The sequence below is a fragment of the Artemia sp. Qi Xiang Cuo genome, chromosome 5, assembly GCF_049724085.1.
Source record: "Artemia sp. Qi Xiang Cuo chromosome 5, ASM4972408v1, whole genome shotgun sequence".
Taxonomy (NCBI): domain Eukaryota; kingdom Metazoa; phylum Arthropoda; class Branchiopoda; order Anostraca; family Artemiidae; genus Artemia; species Artemia sp. Qi Xiang Cuo.
The window spans coordinates 81,675,179-81,700,750 of record NC_142798.1 but is presented as its reverse complement, the minus strand read 5'-3'; the positions used below and the strand labels follow the sequence as shown (position 1 = coordinate 81,700,750).

At 35.4% G+C, this 25,572-nt stretch overlaps 1 protein-coding gene across 1 annotated transcript in view; it reads left to right on the top strand.

The window, feature by feature from the left end:
• LOC148952619 (follistatin-related protein 5-like) overlaps nucleotides 1-25,572 on the top strand; it is a 183,543-nt gene that overhangs the window by 29,928 nt on the left and 128,043 nt on the right. The window contains exons 5-7 of the mRNA XM_089089239.1: nucleotides 5,942-6,132; nucleotides 12,490-12,639; nucleotides 21,959-22,091. Coding sequence (XP_088945365.1) covers nucleotides 5,942-6,132; nucleotides 12,490-12,639; nucleotides 21,959-22,091 — 474 coding nt within the window. The remainder of the gene's footprint in view (nucleotides 1-5,941; nucleotides 6,133-12,489; nucleotides 12,640-21,958; nucleotides 22,092-25,572) is intronic.

Here is a 25,572-nt window from a genome sequence, read left to right as displayed (position 1 = left end):
CGTAAAATACCCTCTCTCCCACCATGAAATTTCACTCAGGACAATTCCATTATCACTAAAAATTCCCGCCGGAAAATTTCTTGCGGACAATTCCGCCTAAAAAGCTATTCTTAGCACAGTTTCTTTGAAAAAAAAACATAATTTCTGATTTTTTTTCAGATCCTGTCGTGAATCCCTTCTTTTTAAAAAGTTTTTTCCCGGAATCCCCCCCCCCCAGTGGAAAGTTGCTCCCACATAAAATTCCCCTATGAGAAATTTCTCCCGAGGAAAATCCTCCTTCCCCTGCAGATAGATCCCCTAGATAATTCCAACTAGGTGAAAATGTCCCCCGGACAATTACCCTTAATATCACTACATATAAAATTGAGTCGGCGAAGAGAAAGTAAGACAAATAAAAAGAATTCTGTAAAGGAATTCTGGCAAATTCCTCCGGTGCAAAATTTCTCCTGGAAAGTTCATCTTTCCGCAAACTCCCCCCCCCCCCTTAGAGAAACTTATCCCCTTAGAAAATCCTCCCTGGCATAAAATTTATCCTCCCCCCCCCATAAAAATGTCTGCATACTTCTCAATAACAAATACTATACGTAAAGAATGAGCAAATTTAATAACTTACAAACCTTTCCCAAGGGGCTGCAGGGGGTAGTGTTATCCCCAAAGCATAGTTATTGGAACTTTCAACTATGCTGAACCAAATAAAAATTTCTTTATTTTGACCGGACGACTTTGAGCAAAAAATCATGGGAGGGGGCCAGTCACCCTCCAAACTTTTTGGTTACATAAAAAGGTCGCTAGAACATTTAATTTCCGTCATAAACTATATCGCCTCATTTCGATAACGTACTTTAGCTTCTCTTTTCTCAGATTTGCCTTGAGAAATACCCCTCTTCTTTACAACCACGTAGAATCGCAGAGAACCAGAAATAGTTCTTTCATACTGCCAAACCTGTACCTTTTTGGTCACGTAAAATTCTGCCCCCCCCGTGCCCCCCTCCCTACGCCCATGCATACTCCACATAAATCTTTGCTAAACGCGGACTTAAAGGTACACCCATTGCTAATTTTTTCAGCCTCATTATTTCAATCTCAATCCGATCCATTATTCCGTATTTCCCCCACTCCCCAATCTTGTTAACTCTTCCTTAACTGGTGCGGCAAAGGACATGGAGATTCATCTCTAGGAAATGAAAGAAACTCATAAGTCGTAGGCTATATCCTCATAACCTCATAAGCCACCCCCAACTTGCACCGGTGAGGATAAAAAAAATCTAAGGTTACAACACAATATTACAAAATATGAAATTAATAAAAATAACGCGAAACTAAAAGTAAAAAAAACATAGCTCAAAAAATTAATTATTATGTATTATAGCGCGTGTAATTACAACACTTCACAACAAATCACGACACTTCACTATAAAGTTACCTGCTTCAGTGTGATGAATAATTACATTGCTTACCGGTGATTTATAAGAACAGAGGGTCTCATAGGTCCCATCACCTTTCCAGTAAATTTATTTTGCTTCTGGGATTGGTTTTCTAAAAAGGTATCCTGGAAAAGATTTCTTATATAGAAATTTTGTGCTTGCAAATTTTCTATTGAAATTTAGAGCTTTACAATTAAAAAACTTCACTTGCCTCTTGCAAACTGTTTAAAAATATTTGTACAATATTTATCGACAATAACATATAAACGCATAAATTAGAATTAGCCTTGCTTAAAATTAGCTGAGTAATTCCTTGGGCTTAAAGTAAGAGTTCACTTAAAGCGTTACCGGGTAGTTTCCCTTCCCTCATTTTGAGTCTATGAAATATATAAAATGTGTGCTAATGTGTATAAAAATTTCTAAGAGAAGGATGGAAACAGGATCTCTTTGTAGTCAGAGGCTGCAATCGAGGAAACTTTTACTCTTGCCCCCCCTTTATTCAAAATTTGGAATAATACCGTCCACAATGGACTTACATCCTTTACGGTTTCCTTTGGATTTCACCAAAATAGAATGACTTTAGTTTGGGCAGTCCTTTTCTTTTAATTTAATAGAAATTCGTATTGATCAGTTGCATTTAGATCCAGATGTACTCTCACAAAAACATTGTCCATTCAGGTGTCATTTACAATTCTGGTCAGTTGTGGACGGACCATAAGAGCAGGTGGTCTCAAAATTCCCCTTGGTCTCATCTCCTTTCACTGAATATGGACTTCAGGGACAGAGTTTCTAAATGGAAGCCCTGAATGAGATTCCTCGTATGAATATTCCCTGATTGTGAATTTTCATTAAAATCTGTGAACAATAAAAAAAAACACAGCATGCTGTGTAGAGTCTCCAATAAAAACCACCACACTTCAATAGAGAACATTTATCTAAAGATCAATTTTGCTTCTTACCAGTGTTTGTATAAGAGCAGGTGGTCTCAAAATTCCCCTTGGTCTCATCTCTGTTTCAGTGAATATGGATTGGGGTGTAGGCATGACCTTACTTCAGGGACTGATTTTCTAAATGGAAGTTCTGAAAAAGATCCCCTTTATGGATATTTCCTGATCGCAGATATTAATTAAAATCTGTAAAGAATACAATCAAAGAGCCTACAGTAAATTTGGGGAAAAGAAAATTAGTAAAAAATTGTAATGTCTTATGGCGCATCCATTTAAAATTAATGGCACTTCAGCAGAGAATACTTATTTATTTAATAATTAGACTTCTTACATGTCCAATATATGTATTATATTATATATAATATAATATAATATAATTATATATTATAATATATATTATATGTATAATATGTATGCATAATGTAATATATTATGTGTATAAACTTCTTATATTTATAAGAACAGATGGTCTCAAAATTCCAGTTAATCCCAGGTGTCGACCTCCTTTCAAGTGGATTGCGCCGTTGCTATGACTTTGCTTCAGGTACTGAGCTTCTAAACGGAAGTCCTGAAAGAGTTCCTTATTTAGATGAAATTTTCAATAGCATCAGAGACTCTCAAATCTTTGAAGAGTAAAATTAATCTTGAAAAATGAAAAGTGGCTTAGAAAATGACTTATTATGCATTATGGCGTGTCCAGTGGTAATCAATGACACTTGAGTAGAGAATATTTGCGTATAGAATAATCCCATTCCTCATTAGTCATCATAGAGGAACAGATGGTTTCATATTTCCAATTAGTCTCAAAGGTCTGATATTCCTTTCAATGTTAGATAAGGCCGTTGCAATGAATTTGCTTCATGGACTGATATCGCAAAAGAAAGTCCCGTAAGAAGATTTCTTATTCGTAAATTGGCAGATTACTGATTTTCAACTAGCTTCAGGAACTCTAAAATTTTTGAAAAGGTCCTCCTGTCCTATGCATACTTGTTGAAAGATCTATATAGTCTTATAACGATACTTTTAGACGTCTGCATAGCTCAAAATCAATTAGATAGCTACTGGGGCTCAAAGAAATACCTCAGCTGAAATATTCCCCGTGAGGCCTTTCCCCTTCGTCTAAGGCTCTAAACTTCATTAGATATGTAGTAAGAGTGATATGCTTCCTGGCAATAATAGAAAAAATACAATACTGAATTACTCTCGAGAAATTTTCTCTCTTCCTTCTTGATTTGAATGACTATCAAATAAAGTATGTTTCAGTCTTTAAATAAGTGCTTCCAGCAGTGAGTGCTGGGCCAACAACGTGTAATCTAAAGAAATTACATTTTGGGATGAAATTCTCAAACCCCTACTTTTTTATAATTTGGTAGACAATCGTAAAGCTACAAATGAACTATTTCTAAGGACTCACTTCATTTCGTTTCAGTTTTGCAACAGGGTAGTCAGAGCGGGAGAATATCTTTTATATATCTTCGCTCCGTTTTCAGCCACATCTTCGAAGTTTTAAGATAAGAACAGCGCAGTTATAGGATGGGGAGAAGCTACGCTGACAAAAATTCCATTACATTAATTAATGAGAAGTGTCTAGTTCATCAGATCCTTTTAGTGTTCCTTATTATAGATCATGAACAGGCATCAAGTTCAAAGAATTGTAAAGCTTTTGCGAAAGTCATATCCTTATATGGTATACTACAATATAGTGTTTAGCGCTACCTAAAAAAATTAAAATAGCGTTGTTTAAGGTAGGAAGCGAGACTAGTTGTGGGCTTGGTTGTGGAATCAGGAGTTAAACAAGGTTTTGTCCTATTGCCGTCTAAATGGTAATATACACGGCAATATTTTCGGTTTTTTTTCTTTCTTTTTCATTTATTTACTCCCCTTCGTTTTTAGGTGTTTGTAAGCGGGCAAAAATAAATTTATCTTATATTATTTGTCCTAAGCACAGTGGCAAAAGCTATGGAAGAACATGGAATCAAATGGAAACGTAAAATTTACTTATTTATGCCACTGATGATTTGTCACTGATGATGATATTGACCTCTGATGCAGATGATTTGCCACCGAAAGTATTTTTTGCTCTACCCCCTTGATTCGAATGGCTATTAAATAAAGCTTGTTTTAGCAGACCTGGAGGGTAGACCCGAAGTATAACCTTTAAATATAGGGGCTAATAAGACTTTTATTAATAGTGAGTGTCCGAGATAAAAATTTTAACAAAACGAAGGAATTTTTCTTTTGGTTTGGAGAGCTCAGTGTCCAAGAATGGGTTTAAAAATTAGTATTAGGCTAAGAAGAATAAGTGCCTAGGACTAGGAATAAATTAGAATGAAGAGGTGATATTCGATAACGATAAAATTGATCTTCACTTACCTAGGTGGTATTAGTGGCAGAGATTGTAAATACAGCGAAGGTGTAACAGGGTATTTTTTCGTAGCTGAGAAAGCTTCGGAAGAACTAGAAAATAAGTCCAGGAACTATGATTAAAACATTGGAAGCCATGGTAATAACAGTAGCCAAGTGAGGTTCTGAAGCGTTGGCATTTCAAAATTCAGAGGAAGATTTGTTAAGTATTTTCAGAGGACTGAATGTATACCGAAAGATAATCTATACAGAAAATGTGGCTTGATCTCATCTTCTAGGGTTATAATGAAAGAAAGGTTAAGATAGCTAGGCCGTGTTTTACGGAAAAGAATGGCAGACTACCAATTAATTTCTTTTTTGCCATTCATCTGGGGCCGATCAAAAAACACGTCGCCTTCAAATGGTGTGAGAAGAGGTCATAAGAATTAATTTTAAAAAATTGGAACCACATGGGACTACGAAAAGAGTGAAGTTTTGAACAGATTGGGGTGGAGGAGGAGCATACACAGCTTGGTCAACCTCGGGTGGTTTGGTACTGCAGTGACCTCTTAGTAATAATAGTAGTAGTCCGGCTTTCAGTACCCAGTTCGATGCTTCTTTGGATCTAAACTTGGGCAAGTATCTTGCTAATTCCAATGATCTTTCAAGCCAATAGATATGGGATGTAGGATTATTAATCAGCAGAAACTTGTCCCTATTTTCATCTATTGATTTATGTTTTCCTAGCATAAAAATTTTAGCGATTGAATTCCATTATTACTCTATGTACATGGAGGTACTATCATGTCTTCTGCATTACTTGGTTTCTCCAAGCACGCGAACTAGCAATGGACCTTTAAGTTTCTGGAGCACCGAAAATAGCAAGCTATCACCACGACTTTAGACCCAAAGAGACACGACCCTGGAAGAACCTATTTTAGTTTTAATGTTTGCTGACTAGCTTAATAGCATTCTTGTTATGAGAAACATGTGAGATTGTCCCTGAATTAGAAAAGTGATCGATAGAAAAGCACCGAATCGCGTCCTTCGGAATAACATAAGCATTCATCCTTGAGGTTTGAATAATAATAACTATAGCATGTTGTTATATGTTCTTTTTGTTGCATCTTTAGCGACTATGGGGTTCAGTTTTTCTTTCATTGCTGTACTTTTACCATGTGTTGTTGTAAAGGAGTTTGTTATACATCAGCCGATTAATTTCTTTAGAAGATATGGCTGCCGCTCAAACAACACCATTCACTTCGAATAAGCCTGATGTATCAGTAAATCCTTCATCAGAAAATCCGTTTGAAATTTCATCGCTACAGTCAACAGTTATGACAACTCAAGAAGATATTATAGATGCTGTAACTACGACTCCAGTCTATTGCACTCAACAAGAATATGAAATCATGAAGGTAAGGATCTTTTTCACAATTTTTTTTCACCTCTTGTTAAAGTTGAAAGAAATTTGAATATTATTCAATATTTTGTGTCATTTATACCTTATTAGCTTTTTTAAAGGCTAAATTGCCAGTATAGGATGAAAAAGGGATTTTTTTTTGTATTTTATATTTAGACTTATTTCTTTATATATATTATATTATATATTATATAATATAATATAATATATAAAATATAATATAATATATATATAATATAATATAATATAATATAAATATATTATATTATAATATAAAATATAGTATAATATATTATATTATATTATATTTTATATATATTATATATTATTTCCAGATTTTATTTCTTTAGAAGCAGAAGAAAGCATATCACTTACATACATGTACTGTTCCTCGACAATGGCTGTTAAGCTCTGGGTCAACTGCAGAGACATTATTTGGGGTAAACCTTTGAGAATGGCTCTTTCAAGTGAAAATAAACTTAAAAATATCACCAATTTCTGCTTTACATAAATGGACTTCCTAACTAAGCTACTACTCTGAAGTTTTGGGTTGGCCAGGGCCTAAATGACCCTGCTGCTAACACTATATTCAGCACTAACATTTATCACAGATCATCACAGATCGAGATCATTCATCACAGAGGTCAACCATGTCATACGCAGAGGAAAGACCGGTAATACTTGACACATGGTTATTTCTTTTAAGTACCAATGATATCGAAATAAAAAACGCGTCAAAAAATTGCTTATGCGCAGTTTTGTGCCTTTTTATGAGTCGGACAGAAATTTAGGGGGGTTTAAAGGGGGGGGGGGGCTATTTTACACTTTATTCTATTAGTTATTTACATATATTAACTGCACCCTGTACTTTATTTGACAAAATGAAAATTTAAAAAATTTGAAAATGATTATTACCATTGGAATACTTGTTTGAAATTTTGCGGCACTAAAATTTTTGCACCCGGGGCATGTGCCCGGGAACGTTTTTTGCTCCAGAATCATTTTTTGCCCCAAGAAACTTTGAAGTAATCTGTGTGAAAAGTGTTGGAACCATTCAACTCTGGAAAAGGAATTCCAATGAAAAATTGACTTTTCCACAAGTCGAATCCATGATCGTCGGTTCAGAAGTTGGGCACGTAATTTGCTGCGTTAAGCACTTTTATACTAATCATGTAAAAAGAATGATAGCATATGCACACAAATATGAAATCATTCGCATAAAAAACGTTTTTTTTTCAAAATTAGGATTATAAATGAATTTTTTCAAAGTCGTGACCTATTTAGATCGTGACTAAGCATCGCTAAATACCGAAAATTGTGTTTAACCAAGAATGGCCTAGGATTGCACGAAGCCTCCATTTAAACTGGAGGTCCCAGGGACTTCTTTCTATCCAGTTCTTTTTCGGCTTACGCTCTTCTTTGTAGACTTGAGGAAATGTCTTGGTCCGTGTCCTGCGGTGGTTCTGACACTATCTATTTTCCTGAGGCCAAAATAATCTCAATGATTTAAACAATATAAAAATTGTAACTTGGAATGTTACGTCTTTAAAAAAATAGCTATCCTATCGACATTTTGACTAATGAATTCAGACACTTCGAACTGAACTTATTAAAAGTTTCAAAAACTCATATCCTAGGGATAGGAAACGTGAAATTAGATAATATAGAATATATTTACTAACGCAGAAAGGATGGGGTACATAGACAGGGAGTAAGGCTGATGATGAATAAGGAAACAACAAAGTCCTGTTTAGCTTGGGAAGGTATTTATAATAGAATGCTTATAGCTCATTTAATGACTAAAAAGTGCAGGGTATCAGTCATAGTAGTATATGACCCTGTACAACTGACTAACAGAGATAGTAGTGACTTAGATGAATTTTACCTACAGTTACAGGAACGAATAGACAGGGTCCGAAGTAGAAATATAGTGATTTATTAAAAGACTTTAACGCCCAGATCGATAAGGTAAAGGTGAAGAATTCGGCATTGGACTTTACAGTCCCTACCAGCGGTGCTGATCTCCGTTTCTTGGCCTTTCAGCCAGGAGGTGCAGTGGGGGGGTTGGGGGCCAATCATCCTGTGCTTTCGCACACTTTTCCTGTTTACCTTCCCCAGTTTCTTCAGGTACCCATTTAGAGCTGGGTCGACTCTGGCTGAGCTTACAGAGTCACGCCAATGACCCCCGTCCCAAACCAAATAATTGGATACACTAAGATTCGAACCCTCGCCCTGTCGGACAAAAAATCCAAAATCCAGCGCACCTATCCACCCGGCTAGGACGGCCTGATCAGCCTGATTGGCCACTCGGCTACCCAGATCGGTAGAAATAGGGATAAATGGTATTCTAGCCTAGGTAAAGTTGGTGTAGGAAAAAAATAGCAATGGCTACAAACTGCTTCAATTTTGTTGGCATAACAATCTAGTTATGACCAATGCAGTGTTTAGACATAAAATTGTCCCTAAGTTAATATGGTATTCACATTATGGTAAGACAGCTAGCCTTATTGATTATATTTTTTTAAACCATAGATTGACACGATCCATACAAGATTGTAGGGTACATTGTACAGTTAAAAGTTAAAGTTGATGTTAAAAGTAAAGATCACCATCTAGTAGTGTCTAGTGTTAATTTAAAGCTAAACTTTCGGAAGGAACACGATTCAAATTTTAGCGTAAAGAGCGAGGTATTGACGAGAAGGCGAACCCCTTTCATATAAGAGTGGATCCAGGATTTTTGTTCGGGGGGGGGGTTACCCGATTTTTTCCCGTGGACTTTGTCTAACATCCTGCGGTTTTGTTTTTACAGGTATTTTTAGACTAATTTTCGACTCGGTCAAAAATTTCGGGGGGGGGGGGTTCAAAAACAGGTAACCCCCCCTGGATACCGCCTTGCTTTCATATACGTATAATTTCTGTCTGTTTTAAGTTTTAAAATTGCCCCTTACTTTCAGTTGACAAAACTTATTTTATTTTTATTTAATCACGAAAAAGTATGATTGCCTTCGATTTGCGCCGTGAGAAAACGGTAAGCGAATGCTGTAAAAATTGGGATTAAGTGGTAATTTAGATTCTGAAAGATTTTGAATGTTTGGAATATCAAAAGATTCAAGGGCAATATTTCTTATGGAAAGCAGGTCATTAGTATGAATAAATACAAAAATATGTTGGTTTTCTCAAGTCTTTAAGACTTGAGAGTCTTTAAGACTTTAAGACTTCCTCTTTAAAATAATTACTCGTTGTTCTTTTCCAGTAAAGGAACTCGCAGAGACTATTTGATAACGTTAAAATGACAAAAAGATGATCCGTACTCATAGCTACTAGATTTCATTTTTAACTTTTTGGCTCTTTCTTCACCTCTTACAAAACAAAAGCCATTTAAACGCTAATTTCGGACTGAAAAACGGAAATTATGCCATACCAAGCAACGTCACAATATGAATTTTAGCAGGAAAGTCTGAAAGAAAGCGAAAATTAAGTCCCGTATAAGAAAAAAAAAATTAAAATAAAATTCTCGAAAGAAGAATGCTCTTGGGAACCTATGAAAAAAAACCTTTCATTTATCTATTTGCATTAAGCTTCTACTCATCTAAATAATCAACTTTATTTTAGGCCGAATTGAACGTTATTTCAACTTTTTATTTTTTATTATTAAATAATTTTATTTATAAAGGCTTAATTATGTATTGTCGCTGAACATAGACTGTTTATCTACTTTAATTATTAGTTATTTTATTGAAGTTTAATAATGTAGTTTTTCATTTTAATTGTTTATGTTTAATTATTCATTTAATTATTTGGTTTTTATTTGTTAAATGAATGCAATTATTATTCCATTAAGTTGATTAATTTTAATTATAAAGCTTTCATTGATTACAAACACAATGATATCTTCCAGAAAAGCACATTTTTCATCTCTGATCCAAAACAAAAATTAACCACCAAGACAAACTTTAGCTATCATCGAGTGTTGTAAAATCTGGCTTCTGAAGCGAAACCTGACTCCTGTCAGAGTTGTATCTTAAGGGAAAAAAAAAGAAAACACGTATATAATAGATTTTTCTCCACCTTATTGGAGGGGCAAATGCTCCCCCTTGCCCCTCCCAAACGACGCCCCTGCGTCCTTCCTATCTACCTTTCACAGATTTCTCCAGGTACCCATTTATATATACTTCATTTTTCATACAATATTGAAAAAGTATTACGCCAGCTTTGCCTCTCAATAAGACTACTTGTCTTGGCTCTGTCTCCAATTGGCCAATGGCTTAATGGCAACTTGATTTTACTTCTAATGAGAACAAGTAATTCAAATGTAGAACAAGTGACCTAAACCTAATAGGCTTGTCCGCTTAAAGTCTCAGGTGGACTATCGTGTTTTAGGGAAGGACAACGGCAGTGGCGGATCCAGGGGGCGATCCCTCCCCTAGCGTAGTCTAAAGTAGTTTAATTTACTAAATTAAATCAAGCGTTAACTTTGCGTTAATTAAACTTGCTCATAACGCAAGTTTATCGGATCAACCTATTTTGCACCCCCCCCCTAATTATTTTGTTGGATCAACCTATTTTGCCCCCCCCCCTAAAAAAAATCCTGGATCCGCCCCTGGACAACGGACTACACTGATTTTTATTGTTTTAAAATATAGATTTTGTGAGAAAGAGTAAAACTTTACCGCAAAGAGCGAAGCGTTGAGGAGGGGACAGACACTTTCATATACGGAATAATTTCTGTTCATTTTAAGTTTTAATGTCGGTCCTAAATTTCAGTTAAAAAAAAAATGTTTTTTTATTTATTTTCTGAACGTTTTTGAATTAATGCAGGTTTGATTTTGGCTCAGCGTACATGAGTAATTAAAACAAAATTTGTATATTAATTTTACTTTTTTGGCTAAAGGGTTTTCTCTAAAGTTGTTTAATTTTATTTACAAACGTTTTTATTAGTAATAAATATACGTAACTTATGAATTAACTTACGTAACGAACTTCTATATTCGTATATTTTTATTACGTATATTAGAGGGTTCGCCCCCTAGTCAATACCTCGATCTCTACGCTAAAGTTCGAATTTTTTCCAATTCTTCGAGAATGACCCCTTAATCGTAAGAGCTATTGGCTCTTATGAGAGTAGCTCTTATGAGAGTACTAAAAGTACTTTAGTGTAAAGAGCGAGGTATTGACTAGGGGACGAACCCAATCATATACGTAGTAGTTTCTGTCTGTTTTAAGTTTTGATGTTGAAAAGTTTTCGGTCGAAAAGATTTTCAGTTGAAAACTTGTTTTTTAAATTAATTTCTTATCATTTTTTAAAATAATGCTAGAAAATCCGGCACCCCCTTCATAACAATGTCCCTTCCCCCAAGAAAAACTCCTAAATGGAAAGATCCTCCCACGTAACCCCCGACCCCCCCCCCCCCTATCAGACAAAAATCCCCCCTGAAAAAGTTGTATACTTCCCAATAACCAATACTATATGTAGACATTTGGCAAAGTTCATAACTTGCACCGCTTCCCCCGGAGACTGTGGGGGATTAAGTAATCCTCAAAGACATAGTTATTATATTTTTCAACCATGCTGAACAAATTGCCTATCTCAAAATTTTCATCAGGTGACTTTGGAAAAAGATGAGCGTGGGAGGGGGCCTTGTTGCCCTCCATTTTTGGTCACTTAAAAAGGGCACTAGAACTTTCAATTTCCGTTCGAATGAGCCCTCTCACGATATTCTAGGACCACCGGGTCAGAATGATCACCCCTGGGAAAAAAAAACAAATAAACACGCATCCGTGATCTTTCTTCTTGCAAAAAATACAAAATTCCACATTTTTGAGGACAGGAGCTTGAAACCTCTGCAGGAGGGTTCTCTGTTGATACGCTGAATCTGATGGTGTGATTTTCATTAAAGTTCTATGAGTTTTAGGGGGTATTTCTCTCTTTTTTCGAAAATAAGGCAAATTTTCTCAGGCACGTAACTTTTGATAGGTAAGACTAAACATGATGAAACTTATATATTTGAAATCAATATAAAAATTCAATCCTTTTGATATATCTATTCGTATCAGAATTCCGTTTCTTAGAGTTTTTGTTATTATTGAGCCGGGTCGCTCCTTACTTACAGTTCGTTACCACGAACTGATTGATAAATAAAGGGGCTTTGTAATAAGAGAGAAAGATGACATAAAAACTTTTAAAAGGTTTCAGGATATATTTTCTCAACATCAAAATATAGCTAATATATAATAAAATAACTCTGATTGTTTTGGAATCATGGGGTTACTTTGTAAAAAAAGAAGATTGCGATGACGGTAATAAAAAAAAACGTCTTTTACTGATAATTTGTCTCAAGAAGTATATTTTCAGGATAACTTACTCCTGTTGAATCATGCCCGGCTTGGAACTGGTAACAACGGAGGCGAAGGATCGCATGGACGTGATCTTCTTGTTAGTCTCATGTTTTCTCACTTTGATGAAAACAATTCAGGACTTTTAGAAGCTGAGGAACTTAAGAGAGTAAGTTTTAGTGTGACATGACCACAGTTTATAGAATTATCCAGTAAGTTTATCGCAGATCATTTCTGGTCTTCATTCTCGGTACGAACAAAAAGCTCCTCCCGCTTCTTTCTGCATTAGCGGGTTAGTCTGTTTCCGATTGTTTCCAGACAAAATGCATTATTCGTAATAGCGGGTTTCCACTTGTTTCCGATTGTTTCGCGTCTGACTTGTCTACCCGTGAAAAGATCTGATGCCGCTTATGTTTCTATCTGCAAAAACGTTCTCTGGAGCACTCGCACCTTGGTTCGGGTTTTTATAATGGGTGAGATAGGGAATGATCATACTGGATAATTATATAAACTGTGGACATGACAAACAATTTCTTGATATAACCATATTCCTGTAATGGAATCATGGTACTGATAAAGAGGTCGGTAGTCCCTATCATATGTAGACCCACTTCTTTTTATTTTGCTCTTTAGCTTCTTTAAAAATATATAGCATATCATAGTTTTATTTAACTAGCACAACGGTGATAACAAGCAGGAGTTTGTTATATGGAAGTAAGGTATACCTTATATAAAAGTAATTTGTCCAAATTTGTCCTACATTACTGGTAAATCAAAATGGCAAAAAATTGATTTGAAATGCTTATTTTCTAACTGTTCACAACTAAATTACTTCTAATTTTTGCTGCTAAGGCTATTTATTTGTACCTTTTGTTAGATCCATAAGACAGGTAGCAAAGCTATCCTAAGCCTCCACCTTTTCTAATTTCAAAAAATTGTGTCTTAGACTTTCACTCTGTCTGGTTAATAACAATATTTAGGCTACGGCTTGAAATTTGAAAATAGCTCAACAAAACAAAGAAATTTGGATTTAACAAGCATCCTCTCTTAGAGCTTTAATCAATATAAAAGTTTCATTCTGTAGTCACAGTTTGTTACCCGGAACTAACTAAATACTCATTTGCAAGTCGTTAGGTCTTGTAGAATTTAGAATCTATTTAGAATTCAAACAACTTAAGAAAACGCGCATCTCCCAAGCAGTTCCATGTCATTTTTATATTTATATATGTTTCTTCCAGATCTTATAGATATTTTAAACGATTGTTTTAAACATTTCCAAAAAATAAGACCCTCTAACAATATTGCTACATGTCGCATTGGTTCTGCAGGTACCCAGCCAATTTTGCGTGAAAAAAATCAAATGAAGATGGGGTGTCAAGGTTGCCACCCCTACTGATTTGTCACTATATCTTGCGGTTTTATTCATTGTCTAAAAAAAAAAAAAATCACTAAATTTGCACATAAATCTCTAGACTATTGGAATAAATCCCTAATGAACCAGAAAGTCACTAAAATCTAGTAAATTTTTGTCACCGGGTGGCATCCCTGCTTACTGCTAGATGTGTGAAGTATATTCACTGTCCCAGCTGTATTAACCAGTCATGCAAGACATATATAATTATACTCATATTATACTGTATTAAATCATATTATAATACAATATTACATTATAATTATGCTTATACATATAATTTAATAATATTATTATATCATATTATTATCATTTTATTATTATACGTATTATGTATTGTTATATAATTGTAATTACATTATATTATAATTATATTATAATTATATTAAATTATAATTAGTTTTCTGTGTATTGCTCTTTGATCGAACCACAATATTTACTGTAACTGTTTTACATGCTGCCTAGAAATTTCAATTTTGGAGTACTGTCCTTCTATCATGCCAGGGGTAGTCGAATGTGATTTATATTTGATCGTTCATATTCCAAGTTTCTTAAGGAAGTTGGACCATTGTCATTTCTCATTGACGATATTTGCAGCAACAGAATGCATCAAATAGCTTTTAGTTTTAGACATGACATAACCACCTTTATTGGAATTTCTGACATTCCTATCTTGGGACTAACATCCCGAGCATGCTTTATTGGATAGCTTTTCATGCCAGTTCAATACCTTCATTTTTACCAGGAGTATTCCAAATTACTTATTATTAGTGCCTAGAGAAGTGTCCAGATTACAAAGGACAATTTTTGTGATGCTGCTGAAACATCCTTATTTTTAGCGTTGACTCGTTTCTAGGACGAAGGATAATTTCCCTAGGGAAATGGGGCTTTTATTGTATTTTTGCCCAAAAGAGGAATAAAATAAAAGGGTTGGAAAGGGATATGCGTTTAAAAGAAACTTTATCTACAAAACTACTTCATATCCTTTGCCTTCTTTGGAAATTATTTGAAGAATAAAGGCTATGATCAGATTTCATTTTTTCTCCATTGTTCAATATAATACAAAGAAAAGGTGAAAGATATTAAAGAATAATACCGTTTAATTTGCTTATACCACCGAAAAGTGTAGAAATTTCTTCAGAGTCTATTCAGTTCCACAAACTTGGTAAAGAGCAATGTTTCTCAGGTGTTTTGCATTCGTTATTTTGTTTTTACTCCGGCTGCATCATTAAAAAAACAGAAAGTCATTAGAATTTGGAAGAAGGATTTTTCAACTGAATTAATTTCAGTTATACTGGCATTTTTAACTTATCTGTTTTTTTTTTCTATTTCTTTTTTTTTCTTTTTTCTTTTTTTTTTGTTTTTTGGTTTCTTGGTTTTTTGATTTATTAGGTGGGTTTTCTCCCGCACAAGCATTGCTTCAGGGAATCGATGATGTATATATATATTTTTTTTTAAATAAACCCATTGTTACTTATGATGCTCTTTTCCGCCCTTTTTGTGACCTTTATGCCCCAGTTAAAAAAAAAAAACATTGGATAGGTTCAAATTATGATTGTTAAAAATTATCTATTATTACTGCTGGATCCAGTGGCGGATCCAGGGGGCGCCCCCTCTAACGTAGTCTAAAGTAGTGTAATTTACTTAATTAACGCAAGATTGCGTCAATTAAACTTGCTCATAACGCAAGTTTATCGGATCAACCTATTTTGCCCCCCCCTAAAAAATTCTGGATCCACCCCTGGCTGGAGCACAATAATATGACAGAAATTAGGATTGTTGAAATTAGGACCGCATAAGGTTTTTAATCTGCGTAAGAGGAGAACCGAAAGTAGGTTTCAGAAGTGTGAGATTCCCCGCGAAGTTTTGGAAAGAAATGTGGGAGATTTAACTCTTTTAACAATTTATCACTCGGGAATCATTAGGGAACAAATATTCTTAAATGACTTAATGCTGATCAAAAGAATTGCAATGATTGATTAAAAAAAAATTGCAATTGATTATAAATCAATTGCAATGACAATACAGTTAACCAGTGATATTTGATAGTCTTTAACTTTAGAGAAAGCATCCGTTCTACAGAAATATAATTTTACTTTAGCCAGAAGTATAATTTTACCTTTGCCTACAATGAAAATTGCAGCTATTGTTACTACCATTACGACAAATATGATGAATGCTATTAAATCTAACACTGGTACTTCTATCATTACTGCTCATGCCCAGACTAGTCCTACTGCTAATATAACAATGACTATTCCTGGAATGAATACTTTTATCATGACTTATTCTATCATAACTACTGCTACACCGACTGCCCATATCGAAACTACTTTTTCCACAACTGCTTCTACTATTACTATTCCCACTACGTAAACCACTATTGAAAACAATCCTCCCCCGACCACTCCCACAGCTGCCAGTTCTACAAAGATTAATCCATTCGTGATTACTCTTACCACGACTAATCTTACGGCTAATACTCCTAAAATGATTTCTGTTATCATATATACCCCTTCCACAACTATTAAAGCTAGTGAAACTACTACTAATAATAACACACCTACCAAGCCTTCCCCAGCTGCAAATGTTGTTATTGCTTTAGTACCCCTACTTTTACTATACACAGCTTTTTTAATACTATTCATGAAAAGATTATTTTACAATGATAACATCTGCTACGACTAGTCCTACCATGATTGCTCTCATTACGACTACTCCTGTCACAACTACGCTTGCCACGACTTCTCTACTGCCGCTACTTTTCCCGCTATAGTCAAAACTACTCCAACGAAGGTAATTGCAGTCCATCCTACCACGACTGCTTCTATCACTACTTTCATCACGACTATTCCTACCGTGACTATTCTTACCTGGACAACTTCTACATGGACTGTCCATCAAACAGTTCATATTAAAGAAGTGTAATTTAGAAGCGACTCGAAAACTCTAAAATACGACATTTTGATATTAATAGATGCATCAAAAGAATCAGCTTATTAAGCTGATCCCAAATATATAGGATTCGTCAAGTTTAACATTACCCATCAAAAGTTACGAGCTGAATAAAATTTTCCTGATTTTTGGAATAGAGGGAAAACCCTCTAAAATTCAAAGATTGCTAATGAAAATCACACCCTCAGATTCAGCATACCAGAGAACCCTATTGTAGAAGTTTGAAGCTCCTATATACAAAAACGTAGAATTTCGCTATTTTTGCCAGAAGAGAGATCGCGGATGCGTGTTTTATGCGGATGGTCGTTCCCCTCTGGGATGGTAGGATTGCATTAGGGAATATTTAAGGGAAATGGGAACTTTTCGAGAGAGCGTGAAGAGGGAGGCTTTGAATAGATTGGGATGGAACAGGATTTTGTGTTTGCCTCATAAAATATAATTTTCATAAAATACCACAAGATACGGCGGGTACTTTCACAGGATCGCTCGACTTGTGTCATTGCAGCTTAGACGTGCTTTTGTCACAAGACTTCTCTGTTGACAAGGAACGCGAGACAAATTTTAAAAGTGTAGGCTCTAACCAGATATACGAAAGCAAAAAGGATCTGTGAAGGGGAGAAATTTTGTTCCAATACATTATTGAAGTAGACAACAAACAATCAAGTGGACTGCTGAAAGCAAGCAATCAAGGTTTTCTTTCCAGGGGTAATCGTACTGAAATAAGGGTCCTAGGAGATTGGGTGAGGGTGCATTCAAACGGAAATCAAAAATTCTAGTGCCCTTTTTAAGTGGCCAAAAAGACTGGAGGACAGCTGGCCCCCGTCACATGCCCATTTTCCGAAAGTTATCTTATCAAAATTTTGAGATAGCTATTTTGTTCAGTTTAGTTATAAGATCAAATAACTATGTTTAAAGGGGTAGAATGACCCCTCCACAGTTCGTGGTGAGAGACCTGTAAGTTATGAAATTTTCCAATTGTTTACGCATAGTGTTTGTTATTGGGAAGCATACAGTCATTTTTCAGGGGGTGAGATTTTGTTCTTGGGGTATATTTCCATAGGGAAAATTTTCCGGGGGTGAATTTTCTTGGGCAAATTTGACAGAACTCCTATACAAAATCCTTTTTAATTGCCTTACATTTCCTTTACCAGCTCAATTTTGCATGTGGATATGTTCCGAGGGAGATATCCGGGGGCTATTGTCCGCTTGTTTTGATTTTTGGGAAAAAATTCCACGGAAGGGAGTGTTTCCGGGGTGATCGAGAAACCGATTAGAGATTAAAGTCTTTTTCAAATGAAAATATACTAAGGAGCATTTTTCTGGAGAATCGTCCCCTTCTTATAAGGCATAATTTCTGCTCGTTTTGAGTTTTAATGTTGCTCCTACCTTTCAGTTGCAAAAACTTGGTTTTTTATTTAGTTACTAAAAGGGCTAATTACTTTAATTACTTTAGTTTAATTACTAAAACGGCACAACTAGTTGCACAATGACTACCACTACTTCTTCTAATGCGGTTAAACCGATTAAACCGAAACGATAAACCGGTTAAAACTAAAACGGTTAAACCCTTACAGCTCCTATTATAGCCTTTCCTACTTAGATTTCTTCTAAAATGATTACTATACTACTGTCAAAGAATAACTACTGTCAACAATTTTCTACTATTCTAACCATAATCATAATTACCACAAATGCTTCTAACATTACTCCTACAATCATTCTGACCAACGATAACAGTCTTTCCCCAACCCTTTTTTTACTGTTTCCATTTTTTGCATAGCAATCCTTCAAAAAAGACTATATACTTTGAAAATGTTTTCCCCTCCCTCAAAACTATCTTATCCCTCCTTTTTTCCAGCTCTATGGAGGGTAAGACTATAAGACTATTACAAAAAAGTCTAAGAAATTACCCCAAATGAAGAGAATCAAGATAGTAACTCTCCCTTAAAACATTCATCCAAATACTTCTCAGGACCTGAAAATGTTAGCCTAGTAACACACTCCTAGAAGAACAAGTCCTCCTCCCCCTTAAGCAAAAAAGACTCCCGGACCTTCTCCCATGATTAATGTGTAACTTAGAAAAGGTATATAATCTGTTGCTACCATTAAAAAGTATACTAAGCACATGCATGTTATTATTATAAAATAACTCAGGATTTTGTTTTAAAAACTCTGTATTTCTCAAAAGTGATTCCTTAGATATTGTTAAAATCTCAATGTCAGCACTGATGTCGGTGATAGACTAGCTAAGGTTGGTTGTTACCCCCTTGTGTTTTTGCAATAGTTTTCTTATATTATTCTTGTAACTAGACAAAATGGTTCATCTTACCACAGCTACTCCTTTACTTATTCTGCGCCTAATATTTTATGACTACTCCTACTATGACTATTCCTGTCATGACTTTTATCTGTGTGACTACTCTTATTATGACTATCTCAGCTGTAACTGCTCCTACCGTTTGAATATCGACCTTTCATGCCACTAAATAAAAAAAAGTAAATTTTTTCAACTGAAAGTAAGGAGCAACATGAAAACTTAAAATCGAACAGGAATTATTACGTATATAAGTGGGGTTGTCCTCTCCTCAACACCTCACTCTTCACGCCAAAGTTTTTCAGCACTTTAAGAAAGCTACTTATTGTTCTAATTAAACGACCCTTGTGTTTCAAGAGTCGTTTTTAAAGAAGTGGGACAAAATTTAAACTTCAGCGTAAAGAGTGATGTGTTGGGGAGGTCTCATATGCGTAATATTCCCTCTTCGTATTTATTCCTTTAATTTTTAATGTCACCCCTTACTTTCAGCTGAACAAACTTGTTTTTTCATTCTGATCATTTTAAAAAGCCAGGATATCTAGCTCCTACTCCGCGGGAAAATCCCCCTCCCCACGAAAATATCCTCTGGACAATTCAATCCTGGAGATAATTTACCCCGAAGAATTATCCTTAACATCTCCACGCGTAAAATTGAATCGGTAAAGAGAAAGCAAGACATAAAGAAATTTCATATAGAAATTCTGCCAAATTGCCCCAGTATAAGATTTCCCCTGAAAATTTCACCACCTGGAAACTTCTCTCTTCATGCAGAATTCTCCTCGTACGAACCCCCCCCCCCCCCCATCAGGAAATTCGTCCTCCAATCCCGACCCGAAAAATGTAATGCATAATTCCCAATAACAATGCTACACGTAAATAGTGGGCAAACTTTATAACTTAAGAACCTTTCCCCAGAGTCTGTGGGGGATCATGTTATCTCCAAAGACATAGTTTTTTTGCCTTTCAACTATGCTAAACAAAATAGCATTCTCTAAAGTTTGATCAGACGATTTTAGGAAAAAAGGCGTAGGAGGGGGCCTAGTAGCCCTCTAATTTTGTTTGATCACTTAAAAAGGACGCTGGAACTTTTCATTTCCGTTAGAATGAGCCCTCTCCCGAAGTTCTAGACCCACTTTGTCGATATGATCACCCCAGGGAAAACAAAACAAAAAAACAACAACAAATAAACACACATCCGTGATCCTTCTTCTGGGAAAAATTATAAAATTCCACATTTTTACAGATAGGAGCTTGAAACCTCTACAGTAAGGTTCTTGGATACGTCGAACCTTATGGTGTGATTTTCATCCAAAATGTATGACTTCTAATGGGTCTTTTACCTTGTTTTCAAAAATCAGACAAAATATCTCAGGCTCGTAGCTTTTGACGGGTAGGACTCGACTTAATGAAACTCATAAATTTGGAAGCAGCATAATAAGCCAAAACTTTCAAATATATATTGATATCAAAATTACATGTTTTAGAGTTTCGGTTACTATTGAGCAGGGTCACTACTTACTTACAGTTCGTTACCACGAACTGTTTGATATAACTATTACTACGACTACAAGATGTCCTCCATCTATAATTACTATTACCACGACTAAAATTACTGCTAACACAACTACCGTAACCTTTTCGATCGGTACTGTTCAACCACAACTACCTCCTCCGATCATCCACTGCTACCGTTACATATAAACACATATTACACCTATTTTGAATCTATATATCAATTTAATCAATGGTAAGCTCATTTTTCTCGAGTTTATTATATAACTCGCTATTGAAATCAAAATTACGGATTTACAGTCCGTATAGTTGACAGGCTTCAATTTTTTATGCTTCAGTAGATTTCCATGAATTCGAAAGGACAAAAGACTTCAGAAAGTGAATAGCATATATGAGAAATCATTTTTTTTTTTTTACATATAAACTTGATTGATATTTGTAGCTATTTTCATTTTCAATAAAAAAGAAATGAAAAAAAAGAGAAAAAATCCAATAAAAAAAGAAAATATAACGAAGTGTGGAATTTCATTAATGCGCACCACACGCTCTATCTTTGAGGAAAACTTAAACACCGCGAGGGGGGGGGTACCACATAATATGACGTAATATGTGTTCGCTTTGGGTTTCACTTTTCTGTTCATAGTCTTTTTCTATTGATTTAAGTCTTAGTTTTTTAAATGAGAAAACTTCCTCCCGTTGAAACGTTTTATATTGCTCTCAACTTTTAATTGATTTCATTTTTTTTTCATTTTCATTCCCCATTAAAATCGTTCTCAATCAGAATTGCAGGCTGGTAAACCTTATCTCCAAATTATTCCAAAGCTCAATATAATTTTGAGATTTCAATTCCCTTAATCTTCAAGTTGGAAAAAAATATATATAAAGTTTAACAAAACCAAAATGAAGCAGAACTGTAATTATTACCAGCGCTTTACTTAAAAATATTTATGCTACGCTATAAAAATGTCTTAGATAAATGACAGACCTACAAAAAAAAATAACTCATGAATTAGTCTTGTACTTGAATGTGTTTTTTTATGATAAATTACTTTCTCACATTGTATGCAAATAACATTATTATTTTCATCATAAACATTAAATTAGATTATATAATTTAATTTAATATAACGTAACTTAATGATTATTATAATTGGTAATATTATAATAATTAATTATTATATTATAATTACAATTAATATTATATTTAAAATATAATTATAATTATAAATATATTATAATTAATTATTATAATTTTGATAATATAAATTATATAAAATAAATGATAATAAATATTAGGTTGGTGCAAGGGAGCAACTTAGTCGATTGTCTCATAGATGTAGCCTGGTTGATTTATTGCTGTATGAAGACAGCGATGGAAACAACAGATTGGACATAAATGAGTTCTATGCAGCCTTCAGCAAGCTTTATAGTAAGTTTTTTTTTCTTATAGCAAACACAATGAGAAAAAGAGAGACTGCTTTGATATAATTTTGTGGTAGTAAGTGTCCTTGAATTTATTAAATTTGTGTCAGTAACTTATTTTGTTAGCTAATCATATTGTTCCTTAAGCGTACGTCAGAAAGGGGAACCAAGTGACCGTACCTTTTAGAACCTGATTGATTCTCCCGTGATTTTGTGTGAAATGTTAAGCCAATAAAAGGAATAATAAGTTTTCGATTCACGTGGGATGGGCCTAAACCATCTTCATTCTGCATTATCTAGGACCAGGGCTGGTACTCCTTGGGGGTAGAAAAAAAATGATACCTCCCGTAAAATAAATCACATAATTGCGTACTATTTTTTATTAGAGCCTGTGCTAGCATATTCAAGGTTGGAAATATGTTTTCTTTGTAAATAATTTATAATGTGTGTCTCGGCATTTTGTTAAAGCCCATCGTCTATCAGGGAACAGTGTTTTAAAAATTATATTGCCAGCCAATATTTTCAAAAATTAATATTCGCCTATTTGGTAAAGTAAATTAAAACAAAGACAATTTATAAATAAAGAGTGATATTAAAACGAAATTAACAAGCATTTTCCTTTAAATTAAGGCTAATAACCCCCTCCCCCAAACCTTTGATTTTTACGCCAAAGGTGAACTAGTACTTATTTGAAATCATACAAGTAGTATCGTCATAGGCACTTCTATGAGAGCCCTATCCCTTTTCCTAAGAGAGCCCTCTGACGTCACAACAACCCTGGCAAGATTCCAATGAGAGCCCTGGCAAAATTCCCATGACAGCCCCTGGCCAGATTCCCAGGATTCCAGTTTTATTTTATATGGTTAATTGGAGTAAGGTTGGAATAATACACAAGTTCAGTTAACAGGGGGAGTCCTTAACCCCACGAACTTGCACAAAGCAGTCACCAGTTCTAACAAAGGGAACACATTTGGCAAGACTCAATGACACACCCCTCTGGACTCCAATGACGTCACACGACTTACCCCGTTTCAAACGAACATATATGTAGCTTTGCGACAGGAGCCCATGGGGGTCCCCACTTGTAACGTAATGACAGCTCACACCTTACGTAATTATTGTGCATCACTGTCACGTAATACTTTTTTTTGCCCGAAACCCCCAAAGCGTTTTTTTTCATTAACTTAATGGCGCACACACATTATGTAAGGTCAGCGCATCTTACGCATGCACGGCGCATCTATCACTGCCAGATAAAACCATTTAGGCATTTTTTGCCCAAAAGCCCCAAGACATTTTCTGTTTTCGGTGTTTCCTTTTTTGCTCGAAACACCTTTCATATTTCTTTTCTTTTTCTAAAGTTCTTGACTCCGCCAGGGCTTGATATGTCATTCCCTTTCAATGGTAAAAGACCCCAACCAAGTCGTCCATGAAACCATTTCTAGTATTTTGTATCTGGAACAATATTCTAAAATTAACCTATTGCATGACAGCTAAGATAACCTATTTGTTTGGCCATCGTTAGAATGATTGCGTTACTCTCCCAATTTGATACAATCCAGGATACATTTGCTCTCAAGATATTAATAACGATAAAACAAAAATGTATCGTTTGTTTACGTGGGATATTATATTTCACACTATCGCGACAATACGCCCCCCCCCCTCTAGAATGCAATACTTGAGGAATAAGGTTGATATTAGATGCAAATTTAAGACATATTAAGAGCTTTTAAGGAAAATATCCATTTCTTTGAATACCAGTTAGATTTTCACCTCTTCCATGGGAAAAATTCCTTTATGTGTCCACCCTAACTTTTAAGCTCTATTTCACCCCACAATGACATTACATAACCCACCTCCCCCAACCTTGACAACACATATCCACTAAGACATTTTTCAGACGTTTCCAATTAAAAATTATGTCTATAAATCTCGTGATTAAAAGTTTTTTGCAACCCAAGCCAATCATGATGCCCCCACAAAATACTCCACATCGCCATGGCATTTCACCCATCTGAAAACAGCAACTGCCCCTACCCCATCTCCTGGGTGACCTGATATTAGTGATACATTTAAACCATATTACGATATTTTTTTGACGGACTTATAACGAAATGCACAGTTTCATTGAGTATTGTTAGATTTCACTCCCCCTCTAGTGAAAAATTCATTTAACACCTCCCACCTTATCTTTCCGCTCTGGAATATACTAGTCAATGACAATGCATACCACCTTGGTAAATTATGGATAATATTAAACAACCACCGGACATCGCCACATCTCCCCCCAAGAAATATTTCAGACATTTCCTATTAGAACTATACTTTTAAATCCCGTGATTCAGGTTTTTGCAACCCATGCCAATCATAATATCCCACGAAACACTTCACACTGCCATGGCATCACCCCCTTCCATCATCATGTGGCACCAGACCCTAGCCCCCGGGTGAGCTTATATTAGTTGTATATTTAAACCATATTAAGAGCTATTAATGAAAGAATTTTAACGAAAATATCCATCTCTTCGAGTGGGATGTTAGATTTCACAATATCCTTTCAATAGATTCCACCCACCATCTAACATTCATTTTCAGAGGGTGCCTTGATCATATATGCAAATCTTAGGCATTATTATGACTTATAAAATGATAAAATATAAACAATATCATAGAGGACTCCATGGGAGGGGGTGCGTCTGGGGGTGGGGTGGGGAGGGGACCTATTTCTTTCGTTGCCAGCTCAACACTGCCCTTTTTATGCATATATTTTTTTTCTCGTTGCGCAAAGCGGTAATTTTCAAGTGTTTAATTTTTAAATATATTCTTATTGTTTTTGTGATTCCCCGCGGAGGCCCTCCCTCTACTAGGGTACTGACCCGCTTGCTGGCCGCCCTTGAGGGAGTGTTCAATCCACCGAGCGGTTTGTCTCAGTCCTTACGCAGCTCAGGGCACATTTTTTCAGCAAAAACATCAAAACATGCAAAGGCGGAAAAATTATATTTCGAGAAATTCTTGTTCCTACCTATCCCGTACACTGTGGAAGAGTTTGCTCAGTGTCTACTCATTCCGGGGGACAGAATCCGGACTTCGGCTAGTTGATAAAGGAGGTTAAGAAATGGTCTTGCTCGAGATAATTTAAAAAGCTGTAATAATAGGGAAATTATCATTGAGTTTCTACGACAACCCTCTGACATCATATCATCCCTGTTTCTAGCGCTCAGCTAGCAAGATTCCTACCCCTGGCACCCCACCCAGAATTCCAGGCGTTCTAATATTTCTTCTATATTGGCATGATTGCTAGCCATTTTTGGTATATTGTTTTTCGGAAGATTCCCAGGATTTCCGTGATCAGGTCTAATATGAATGACGCTAGTGCATCTCCCAAGGTAGACTAGCGTCGACTTTAAGTGATCTTAAATTAATCTAACTTTTTGCATGTCTCTCTTAACCTTTTGCTTGTAGTAGTGACAAGGTAAACCACAACA